The sequence below is a fragment of the Ptychodera flava genome, chromosome 15 (assembly GCF_041260155.1).
Source record: "Ptychodera flava strain L36383 chromosome 15, AS_Pfla_20210202, whole genome shotgun sequence".
Classification (NCBI taxonomy): domain Eukaryota; kingdom Metazoa; phylum Hemichordata; class Enteropneusta; family Ptychoderidae; genus Ptychodera; species Ptychodera flava.
Window position 1 is genome coordinate 14,554,956 of NC_091942.1, and position 13,252 is coordinate 14,568,207.

General features: G+C 40.8%; 1 protein-coding gene across 3 annotated transcripts in view; it reads right to left on the bottom strand.

Moving 5' to 3' along the window:
• LOC139151268 (polycystin-1-like) overlaps positions 1 to 13,252 on the bottom strand; it is a 113,502-nt gene that overhangs the window by 35,004 nt on the left and 65,246 nt on the right. For all 3 annotated transcript variants that reach the window (XM_070723935.1, XM_070723936.1, XM_070723934.1), the window contains exons 10-14: positions 12,335 to 12,985; positions 11,366 to 11,635; positions 5,645 to 10,728; positions 3,642 to 3,800; positions 272 to 924 (exon numbers count right to left, since the gene is read on the bottom strand). In XM_070723935.1, coding sequence (XP_070580036.1) covers positions 272 to 924; positions 3,642 to 3,800; positions 5,645 to 10,728; positions 11,366 to 11,635; positions 12,335 to 12,985 — 6,817 coding nt within the window. The remainder of the gene's footprint in view (positions 1 to 271; positions 925 to 3,641; positions 3,801 to 5,644; positions 10,729 to 11,365; positions 11,636 to 12,334; positions 12,986 to 13,252) is intronic.

Genomic DNA, 13,252 nt, shown 5'->3' on the forward strand with positions numbered 1-13,252 from the left:
GAACAGGACTATTTCACTGTATTTTGTCCTAAAAAAATGCAAACTTTGGTGAAATATTTCTTGACATTGATCACAACATAGTTGTGTTTTGACTGCACACATAATTTCAGTTCTGTTGGTTAGCCCTGGCACATGCAGAATATTAAGTGCCTCTCCCATGACACGAGAAGTCTTTTTAGCCAAGTTGTGGACAAACATCCCTGACGTTTATTTCATTAGTGGAAATACTAAGTCTACTACGATATCGCTGAAACTGTCAGTAGATACCTACCCTTCAAAACCAACAGTCTTTGTGCCGTATTTATCCTCAACCAGCACCATCACAGATATTTCATATTCGTATATCTCCAGCCCCACCGGTGTGAGAACGCTGTACTCATTCTGCGTGCCCCAGTACAGCATGTAGGCTTCTGATTCAGCATTGCTCTGGACAGCACGGTGCAGAAGCACTGAATACCGCAGCGGTTCATCAACGTTGTCATCATCCGTCCAGTTTTTGCAGTTGAAGGAAAGCATATCTTCCAACGCTATAAGATTTTTTGGTTCAATCGAGCAGGCGCCACCAGTGGGTGGGTTGTTATAAGGTAACTGCATTTCCGCATAGCCTGGCTGTGAAAATTTTGTTCCAGAAATATCTTGCACAGTCAACAGAAATGTGTAGCCGTGTCCGCTTGCGACCGCTCCCTTCCTAATTACCAAGTTTGGCGAGTTCCCTCCGGTAGTGGTTGTGACCATATTCAAAGGAAGTATCTCTCCATCATCGCGAGTGACATTCCAGATGTAGCTAACTTGGGTCCGAAAGCAATTTCCACAGCGCCCTCGCATGGAGATGCGCTCACTTGGGCTGATACGCACCGTTGGTTGGAATCGACAAGTGCGGCAGCTGATCGTCACCGATGGCTGACTGTATTCCTTCACAATAACCTGAAATTTAATAAATATAATGCTTTAAAATATAGAACTACACGAATTTCACACAGTTATGAGCTCTTTCAAATCTTGATAGCATGTCCAGTCAGATTATATAAAATGTTAAGTCTTTTCTTTTCATGTACATCCATCCCTGTCGGGTCAAATTGACTACATATGTTCTATTTACATGTATTTTAAGAGACTTGAACACTTGAAGACCTTGAATGTAAACATGATTTTCATATACTTGACTGGTTAAAACATACATAAATATGGTGGTTTTTGCTCAAGTGTTGACACGCGTGAGCATATGTCGCAGCGATGTCTGTCTGTCTGTGTGTCTGTCCGTCTGTCTGTCTGTCCGTCTGTCTGTCTGTCTGTGTGTCTGTCTGTCTGTGTGCTCAATATCTCAAAAACGGCTCATCAGATCAGAATCAAATCTGGTACATAGATTCAGTTTGCAAATGGCAAGAACTGATTAGTTTTTGGTAGGTGTGGCTTGATTACTTTTAGCTCATTTGCATAAATAATGATTTAGAAAAAAAAACGGATATATTGACAACAACTGCACACAATTTGATGAGATTTGCTACAAATGTTGATCATACCAAGATATATCAGCTGTGAAAGATATTAAGGGGTGACATAAAAGATAATGGATAATTTGCATATTTAATGAACTTTCCTAATTAGGGATATATATCTGATTTGACTTGATCAAAATTGACAAAACTTGGTATGTATATTGAAGATACTATGATTTAACATTATTGAAAGTCATTAAGCATTTTACTTCATCAAACTCTTAATTTGCATATTTAATGAACTTTTGAAATTAGGGATATTTATTTGAATTGACTTGACCAAAATTGATGAAACTTGCTATGTACATTGAAGATACTATGATATAACATTTTTGAAAGTCATTAAGCAGTTTTACTTCAGCCAAATACTTATTTGCATATTTAATGAACTTTCCTAATTAGGTATATAAATCTGAATGGACCTTACCAAAATTGATGAAACTTGCTATGTACATTGAAGATACTATGATATAACATTGTTGAAAGTCATTAAGCAGTTTTACTTCAGCCAAATACTTATTTGCATATTTAATAAACTTTCCTAATTAGATATATAAATCTGAATGGACTTTACCAAAATTGATGAAACTTGCGATGTACATTGAAGATACTGTGATATAACATTGTTGAAAGTCATTAAGCAGTTTTACTTCAGCCAATTCCTTATTTCCATATTTAATGAACTTCACTAATTAGGGATATATATCTGAATTGATTCGACCGAAGTTGATGAATCTTGCAACATATATTGAAGATACTATAAAACAACATTATTAAAAGTCATGAAACTTTTTTACTTCAGCCAATTCCTAATTTGCATATATAATGAACTTTCCTAATTAGGGATATTTATCTGTATTGACCAGACCAAATTTGACAAAACTTGCTATGTACATTAAAGATACTATGATACAGCACTTTAGCCGATTCCGTATTTGCAAATTTAATGATTTTTCCTAATTAAGGATATTTATCTGTTTTGACTCGACCAAAGTTGATGAACTACTTTGTACACTAAAGATACTATGATATGACATTATTGAAAGTCATTTAACATTTTTACTTCAGCCTATTCATAATTTGCATATTTAATGAGAACATTTCAGTCAACTCCTAATTTGTGTATTTAATGAACTTTCCTAATTAGGGATATATACTTGGATTTATTTGATCAAAGTTGGCATAACATGCTATGCACATTGATAATTATACCAGGTTACACCAATATTGAAAGTCATTTCGCACTTAAGTTTTCGTGTCAGCTAATTTATAGTTTGCATATCTAATGAGCTTTCAAAGTTTGGAATATATAGTTTAGTATATAGTTGAAGGACTTGACTAAAGGCAATTACACTTGCTATATAAAGTGGTGATACAATGATAGCAGTCAAAGAAATTAACTATTTCTATTTCAGCTAATTGCATATTTGAATACTTAATGACTTATATAAAGTTAATCTGTGGTGAATATTGTTCATTATGTTGATCATAATACTTTCAATGAAGTTGCAAACATGTGGCAAAGGTTCAAATTTCACACAACTTCAATATATAATGAAACACGTGAGCATTTACAGTTCATATCTGGTTATGAAATGAAACAAGATTGATACTTTGTGCTCCAGCTTTATGTGTCACGGTGACTGTTTGGGCACCATGGTTTGTGCAGATTTTGAAGAACTTGACCTGCACAGGGTCAACTTTCAAATATAGGAAGGAAAAAATAATCTGTCAGTCAATTAACTCCACTTTTATTACATGTTTTTGCCATCTTCCATCTTGCAAGTGAAAAAATAAAACCCGTATTTTTACAAGCTTATATGCAAATTAGCAAAAATGAAAGTAATTTCTGTGTCTCATTTACATTAAAGTAATCTGTGACATTTGTTTTCCACTTTCTTACAAATAACGCTCAGGGAATGCTTATAATTAACAAAATTAATCGTAACATTTACTTATAAATGAACAGCAATCTTAATTTACTGGACTAATAAACCACCTGTGACCAACTGATGATGAATAACCAAACTCATAACGCAGCATGTCCTACGGAAGTACTCTTCAGCACTTTTTTGAACAATATGCTTCAGAAGTTCAATCCTAAGGATGACAGGTTTCCACAAGAAAAGAGGAATCTCCACTCACCCTTTGTTTGCTGGTTCCAGACATCCGGTTCTGCTTGCTCACCACCAACTCAAAGACATATTCGTATCCTGGCACCAGGGTATCAGCTTCTATCTGTAAGATTACCTCTGTCCGTACGTCAGGAAAACAGCCGTCTGCATTACCTGAGGTGGTGCTGATCTGGAAGGATTTGTAAAAGAACTGCATGTTATAGTACTGCTTTTTTGATATGAAAGCATACATGAGAATATTTTCTCTTTGAAAATAATATTTTCTGAGATATGAAAAGTTTGCTTTTCAGCAAGTTCAACATATTCAGAAGCATTATGTAGATTGAGAGATCAATTTTTAAACATTTTTTCAAAATTTGCAGCAACTTAAGTGCATCTTATTGCTCCTTTATTCAGTTTAATTTTTTTACTATTCTGTTGCTATAATTGTTCAAGGATATCTTAGCTGACACCTTTTTCAGCCCAAGTTGACTTATGTCTCTCACACTGCTTTGTTTGAACGCCATAAAAGTGTTATTTTTGGTTTATCACATGTAATAGTTGTCATGTGTGTAATACATGATTAAAACTGCACAGAAGATTATCTCTATTAATCATGGCCCATCGAAAGATTACTGTCCAACTGCGTCATCATTCAACCTGATTACCTGACCATTCCCTGTTCCCATGATCCCTGGCTGTGAAAAGAACCTCACCTTAGTGCAAGCTACCGTTCCATTATGTGCATGTGATACTAGGCAACACGCTGTTATTGATGAAAGTGTTAGTAGAGGTTAACCTTAAAGCAGCAAAGATGGTTAATGTGCATACACGTCCAATGTACCTCATGAACTTGGGAAACACTTGAAATGATGTTCACACACAAAAGAAGAACACGGCCTATCTCAACATACAGCCTATCTTTGCATTATCTTTTGACAGAAGGTGCAGGATAGACCAGTCAACTGTAAAATTTCTTCATAATTTCAAAAATTTTATGAAAATGTGCCAAGTAGTTGGCAATAAAATGAAAATTTGCACATTTTTCAAAATTTACACTTATTTTACATCTTCATGGGTGTATGTTAAAGTTGAAACAACAAACACTTTGCTGTCTTTGATTATATTTTCCAAGTGAGTATACTGCCTAGCACTACCCACTAACGTCACCTGCTTTCAATGCAGACATATGTGATGAAAAATTCACAAAACTGACATGGAAATGACACCAGTGAAATGACATTACCAAATGTAACCAGCTCTATGACCTGCGATGAAATCTTAAAATATGAATACACCACGTGGAAAAGAACCACGGCGTATTTTGATACATCATGGCAAATCACAGGCAGGTCACACAATAAAAGTGTACACAATGATAGTTTTACAGTCACACCATCATGACAAGATGATTTGGGTATGAATAGAATAATGAGTGAAATCATGGGAGCTGAAATAATTTTGTATGACCAGCCACCTTAACAGTTGAATTCAAAGACTTTCTACAAATTGCAGGTGATGTTTCACTGTACATGATAGCAAATTTGGCATTCACTGTACAGTCAGCACTTTTCATTGTTTCATCAATTTTATCAATATTTTTTTTTTCATTTCACATTTTATCACATCACTCATTTTAATATTCTGCCTTCATAAATGAAATTTTGCATTTTAAAGCGACTGCTTGCGCCGTAAGAATTGTATTATTTCCCTGCCCTTTCTGCATATCCCTGTCCTATCACTCTGTTTGCTTTCATCACTTGCTACAAAATTTTGCCTCACTGACTAATGTTTTAAAACTTAATCTACTGCCATTCCACATTCCTCATTACCATTACATTCAACATAAACACCAAATTGCACGCTATCATTTATCACCCATTGATAAGCTCTGACTTTCACATTTTACATTACATTTATGTTTCTTTACAAAAAAGAAAGTGCATTTCTTTTAGGGGTTCATAAATTGCATATGCAAATGACTTGCGGAAACTTACAGTTGAGAGAAAGATTGATTATCGTCTGATAACCTACCTGGTCTATACTCTTTGTGCAGGTCCACTCAACTTCCAATGTTGTCTGTTCATCATTTGGCAGATCGGGATCATACGACTCACTAGCGTCAAGAACGAGCGTGTCCTGGACGGAAGTGGTACGGATCCTGCCGCCAGAGATGACAGCCACCAATGGACTGGCCAGGACTGTGAGACGTAGGCTGTCCACGCTGATCAGAGGCGTTTCCTCAAACTGGGCGCTGAACTCCAGGCAGTACTCGCCATACTCCAGAGTGTGTCCTCGTAGATGCAGCAGCGGCACGGCGGTGTTCACGCTCCGTGGAAGATCGATCGGAGTCAGCTTATGCCGTTCGTTACAGTCTGCGGTCTTGAAGACTTTCCACAGGTACACAGTGTTGTACTTGACACATCTGTACAGGTTGATATCGTATTCGACGTAGATGTCATCTGACCGCTGCGTTTGACGAGTGTATGAGCCAATCAGAGTAAGCGTAGGTGCCTGACAGAGCAGCAGTTTAATGGTGATGTTTGTTGAGGCAGCTGTCATCCCTAAGCTGTTGTTTGCATATGCTTTGACGTGGTAATCTCTTGGCAGTCGGTATGCATGAGTAAAGACATTATGCGTGCTCTGTTCTGGTTCCGAATTCTTATCGTCATAGTCAATAGTGTACAGAACGTCACTGCCGCTATCAATAAGCAGTGTGAATGTCACGTTATGGTCTGTGTACATCGTTTCAACGCTGCTTGTCTCAATTTGCAAATTTTCAATCCGTTCTTGAACTGTCACAACTTCTGTGATGTTGTCAAAACTAAACTGGTTGGATGCCAAGAGTGAAATAGTGTATGACCCGATGGTGCTGAACTGGTAGTGAACCTGTTGACCCGCAATTTTGTCACCGTCGATGACCCATCTGTATTGCACATTGGTGCCTGTGGCAACACCAGCAGTGAATGTTATTTCTTCCCGCACTGCATATGCCATATCACAGCAGTCCTCAATGTACAGTCCAGATATTTGTTCCTGTACAGTCACGCCCAACGAGTCCATTTCGCTCCCAAGCCCGTTCTCCGCCGTAACATTCACCGTGTAGAACCCGACCGATGCAAAAGTGTATGTTAGTGTGTCGTTTGTGGTGGTTATTGGGAAAGCTGGGTCCCCAGAGACACTCCAAATGAATGTGATGTCGGAGCCTTCCGTGTATTTGGCCACAAACACCACCTCGGTTTCAGTTGCAATGATGTCTTCTGTGGTTTCAAGAGTCAGGCCAACTATAGGCTGCTGGACAGTGATATTAACGACTGCTTCATCATCACCTAGGCTGTTGGAAACTACGACGGATACTTCTTTGACTCCAAGGGAACTAAAGCGGTGCCTGACGCGCTGAGTGTTGTAAGTAGTACTGGGAAAGGTCCACAAATAGCTTTCATCAGATCCAGTAGCGATGACAGCGGTATAATTGACATCAACATCTACAGGCACATAATAACCAGTATCTGTGCTCAGCACTATCGCAGCACCAGTTACTCTCTCCATAACCTCAGCCAGCGTATACACATTTTCCGCCGATACAGGATTGACCAAACTGACCTGAAAGAAATGATTTCCTGGGGTCTGGAAAGCGTAAACAAGGTAGGGTTCTTCCGTGATCACTTCCTGACCATACTCCACAATCCAGTGGAAAGTCACATTTGAACCATAATCATAAGTGACCATGAACAGAACTGGTTCACCCACAGCGATAATGCCAGTCTTATTACTGCTCATTGAATGTCCGGAGATTTCTTCGATGGCCTCTGCCACAATCCATTCTGTCTCTTCACTGATGACGTTTGCCACAGTCACTTCCACTTTGTGGGGGCCGATCTCATCAAAGACGTAGGAGAGACCCCTGTCATTTGTACTGTACAACTGCTGACCATGTTTCTCCACTGACCAGGTATTGTTGCTGACGACACCGCTGGTGACATTTGCGGTGAAATTGTACGGGAAGCTGCTGCCTTTGACCGCATAGACACCCTCCTTCAGATCGCTGTAGATTGTCAGACCAACGATTTCGCCCAGGACAGTCAAGTTCATTGAATCTGTGTCGTGGCTTAACTGATTGCTTGCCGTCACGTGCACTGTGTAGAGACCAGATTCAGTGAAGTTGTGTGTAAATTCATCCAGGGCACCTGTGGTGATGACGCTGCCGCATGCAGGACAGATTTGCCAGGCATATGTTACACTGTTCCCTTGCATGACTGTAGCAGTGAAAGTCACCAGGCTGCCTGCCACGGCCACGTCCTGCCCTTCCTTGCTGATGCTGAGACCTGAGACAGGCTCCAGCACGAGGACAGAAAACCTTCTGGTTTGTGAGCTGACCTGGTTGCTAGCTACCAGCTGGATCTCATACTTTCCAATGGCAGGGTAGGTATACAGCACCGACTCTCCGGTGGCGTTGGAGATACCGAAGCTCCAGTTGTATGTGACGCTGGTTCCTGTCAGCACACTGGCATTGAAGGTGTACTCTCTGCCAGACAGGACGTAGAGTTCATCTATGCTATCATCAAAGCTGACTGGATCAAGCCCTTGCACTCTCAGTGCAAGCCCGTCAACAATTTGCTGGGTGATGATCACTGAAGTGACATTCACACTGCTGACCTTGTTGAACACGTGCGCAGTGACTGTGTGCTGTCCAACTTCATCGAAGGAATGGACGAGGTCACTGGACGAGGGCAATCCCAGGATTTCATCATTTATAATCCACATCACCTCATGTATGATTCTGTTATTCACTTCGATGGCGAGTTTTGTGGGGCGTATCGTGGCCACCACACTATCATGGAGCAACGACACATCAACTTCAGTCAGGATGCCTTCAACACAGACATCAGTAGAGAGTCGCTGGGTATGGGATTCACCATCCTGGACTGCAACAGTGACTTTATAAGGCCCATCAGATGTGTACACATGGGATACATCCTGATAGGCTCCGTTCAAGGTCATGTTATCCCCAAAGTCCCAGGTGTACGTGAGCATGCTGAAGTTCTTGCTGCTGACAATGGCTGACATGTTCACTGCTACACCTGTTGCACTGCATTCTGGGACAGCGATTCCATTCAGTGAAAACGTCTCGATGACGGACACTTCGAATTCCAGTTCTGCATGGCTGATTGTGTTATCGGCTCGAACAAGAAATGTAAAATTGCCCAGCTGGTCATACACATAGAAAAATTCTCTATGAGGCATCATGAACATATCGCCTGTTCCTGTGTAGAAAGAGTAATCAATGTCTGAACCTGTCTCAACAGCCGCTGTTACTGTGACTACAGCTCCTGCTTGGTAGGGACCAGGGCTGAAAGTCACACTCAGACCTGTAATAATCTCCTCAGCTCTAACTGTCTTGGACGCCTGCATACTACTGACAGGAGTTGTGACCTCAAGAGTTACTTGGTACGTGCCTGTCTGTGTAAATGTGTACAGCAATGCTGGCTGGGTTTGTTCGATGACGTGCGAAGTAGAAGTACCAGCCTCAGCAACAGTCCAATTGTAAAGGACTGAGGAGTTCCCCCCCGATATGACTCCAACAAAGCTGACCTCTTGATTCGTAGCGACCACATCAGAAGCGTTGATGTCGACCCCGGTTATTGCATCGAAAACTTCCACAGTGACATGCGAGGATATACTGTCATACACATTGTAGACGGTGACATTGACCGTGAAATTGCCAGCGGAGTTGAACGTATGAGGTGCAGCGGCGACGGTCGGATCAATGGACGGAGTTACTGTTTCCTCGAAAACTGACGCCTCATCGTCAAAATTCCAGCTGACGGTAACATTGTAGTACTGATCTCCTTGAAACTGAATTTGAAATAGAACTTCAGTCCTGCTACTTACCAGAGTAGCCGCTGATATAAACGTGAGGTTCGCTAACGGTGCCATGCCCTGGATAGAGACGTCCAACGACGCCACCTCAGTGTTCAAACCATTAGAAGCATTTACCAGCAAAGTGTAGTCCCCCGGTGTCGAAAAAGTGTGACGAAGTTCTGGGTTTTGGTCCATGGTTATCACAGTCAGCCAAGTATCTGCACTCCAGCTGTATGTAATCGACGTCCCTTTAGTTGTGTTTGCTGTGAAAACTTGCTCGTACCCAACTAAGGCGAGAGACGAGAAATGGGTGACTGTCAAGCCCTCTATGTAATCCTGCACCGCAACGTCCAGGTATATCGTCCTTGAATTCACACGATTATGTACAAGAACCTGAACAACGTAATCACCGGTTTCGTTGTAAGTTTTATTGTAATATGCATAGGACGTAGTGGACGGCATATTATCTGAATCGCACTCTGGCACAGTGCTATTTACAGGTGCGGGACAAGAACCCGCCAAGTCCAGTGGAGACACTGTCTCGGATGATGATGGTCCATGGAAAGTCCACTCTGACGTGGCGTCAGTGCCGGCCGTGATGGCCAGCACAAGCAGAACGGACGTGTCGGCTGTGATGTAGTGGGTGCCCACAGAGTTGGGAGACAGTCCCTCCGGGTGGTAAGGTGGATGAATGATGGAAACACCCTTGATCCTGTCCTGGAATACGATCTCGCAATACACGTCTGTGGAAAAGAGTCCATTGCCAATCTGCGCTACATACATTTTTGTACCAGGAGATAGACTGGAAGGCTTGAACTCATCGTAGTCAGAATGGTATTCCAAAGGCGTTGAATAGATAGCCTGAAGGAAGCACTCACTGTGGTCAACCCCATTGTTCAAGTTGGTTGCAACATCTCCAACAGACAGCCAGGTCGTAGCAGTGCCGGTCAAGATACCATATCGGTTCTCCTCGTCCGGCGGTTTGTCAGGGCAATACACTGGCTTGTTCACATACTGCATTCCGATCACGTCATTCTCCTTGACTTCTACTGGAACACTCAGAGAAATGTGAAAATGCATCCTTTTAGTTGCATTCACTTGTGTCACCACTTGGCTTTTCAGCTCATACGATGGCTGATCCCCATATTGAAACCCAGATGTTTCTGTCTGGCACAGTTCAACATCATACGCTGAGCAATTGGGGTTGTTTTCAAGATCCACACACACAGCAAAAGGAGAACACAACTCAAGACAACCTGCAAAAGACAAACAAATACAAAGAAATCAGGTGTTATGTTACGACAAGTTCAACAAAATCTTTAGTAAGTTTTACAATTCTTTTCAAAATACAAGTCCTTTATCGCATTCATATTAAGAATTAATTTACTTGTTCCATAGCCACAATATTTAACCTTTCACAACAACGACGAATTCAAACAGGCTAGACTTCCAACTTCACCATTCAATCTTATCAGTCTTCACAGCTGAGAAATACTCAAAATAAGACTGCCAGCATAGGTAGCTCACACCGTATCATATCTTCAAAGAGCGCCCTCAGTGTTAGAAATGAGAATTCTGACACAGCTGGTTAGATAACTTTAGGACGCCCTCAGTGTCATACATTGGAACTTGTGATGAAGCATATATGATGAATAATGATTTATAAATCTAATTTACTGCATGGAACAGGATATCCTTGTAATATGTTGCACGAAACCAAACATTGTATCATTTAGTACCTTCTCATCTGATGATTTACAATTCCATGTCTATGGCTGGGATTGGGACTTAGTTTCTGTTGAGCTCCAGATGAACTTTTAAATCAGTGCAAACTATGAGATACATCCTACAGCAGACCAAAAACACACACAGACAGTAAAATTCTAAGATTACCTGGTGAGATAAGAATCTGCCCCGTTGGGCAAACAGGGGTGTACACCTGCAGACGCAATTCCTCGCTGTTCGAATTGTCTGTGCTTATGAAATCCCAGCCAACAAGTGAGCCAGCACATTCAAAGAACATTCCAGGAGAGATGGCGACTACGGTCTGGTTTGGCGTCGTCGGAACACCGGCAGACTCATGCAACTTTTCATACGGATGGTGATCAAAGGGACAAACTCCCGTCTTCAACATCTCCACATCACCAACATCTTCTGGAAATGCTGATAAATGAGGGTAAAGAAGTGTTAATACAGGATCGGCATCCAAGATGAATTTCTGTCGCTAGATTTTGTCGCTAGATTTTACACTGCAGATTCATGTGATTTTGATCTTTCTTTTGTCAGGTCATCACCTTTGATAAAGTTGTGCATCAAAAAACTGATATCCCTTAAGCTCCATTAGCTTTGATGCATTTTCCATTATAACTGCTGTTCCTTCAACATTTCCTCTTAGTGCAACACATCCAGATAGCACTTTCCTACAGATCTTTTAAACTTTGCCTCAGTTTTTTTTTATGCAGAAAAAAAAGTGTTTTTGTGCAGATTAAACCAAAACTGCTGAAACTAGGATAACAAACAGCAGGTACATACAATATATAATAAAAGTCTGCGCTGAAGTGGCTTAAAAATTGCAAAAATATAAAAGTAAATGAAATTTCCTAACACTTTTTACGTCTCATCAGAGAAGGAGAACATTGCAGTAGATTACACATAGAGGGCAGCACATGCAAAAAAAAGACAGCTCAGTGGAACAAAAGACAGACAGCTAAAAGACAAACACATTTGTAAATTGATGCAGGCGCCAAACTACACAACAGGCATCTACCATATACAGTATTGACATGTGTTCATATGGTATATGGGAGCCAAATACTATCTTAATCTTTTTTGGCCGATAAAATACAAAAAAATGCAACCTACGGCTTGGGTAAAACCAGTTCATGAAGACGTTGGTTCCCTGGTACAAACGCACAACAACATCAACTTTTGATCTTGTGTCGGCAACCTGCGGACATATCAGCCCACCTCCTGTGGTACTTATAATTATAGTGCTGTCCACTGAAATTTCCTGGTTCAGGCTATCACTAATGTCATGCAGGTACACTGTCACTAGTACTGTATAAACGCCAGGTAGTATGTATTTGTGTTCCGTCAAATTTATCAACGTAGTGAGTAGCGGTGTCTCATCGCCAAAGTCCCATACGTACTTGTCGACGGGCGCTGCAGTGTTCACTGACAATGAAACATCGTCAACGTAATTGTACGAGGTTCGGATGTTGGTGAAGGTGATACCAGCGTTTGAAGCGAAAGTGTCTCGCAGTACATATCGCTGACAATCCACGGTTAGGGATGGATCAGAGCATGAGCTTCCACAGGTAGGGGAGGAATGGTTCACTTGTATGTGACCGCACAAACACTGTAACTTCTCTGTCACTGCCGCATATGGATAGCCCAGGTAAAAGCAGTTTTCATTGCACAAATTTTGTGTAAAGTTAACAGACTCATTTTTGTAATCATAAAACACAATGACGCTGCTATTTCCACTCTTCTCACAGGAAACATGACCAGAAACTGTAGAATAAAAATAAACAGAATACGAAGGACTAATATGACAAATGTGTTCACAATATTGCCTTCTGAAAGTAAGATTTTTCATTAGTAAATATGTAATATTACGGTAGTATGCGCCTCAAGGACAGTTTTTCGCACTACTCAAATTTTTCACAACTTTTCTTGGCTCCTGTTCCTTTGCAGATTCATTTTGAAGCCTCTTGAGTTATTGAAATTTTTTACCGCCTGATTTTTATGAAAGTTAAAAATTCAAATTTCCTCATATGA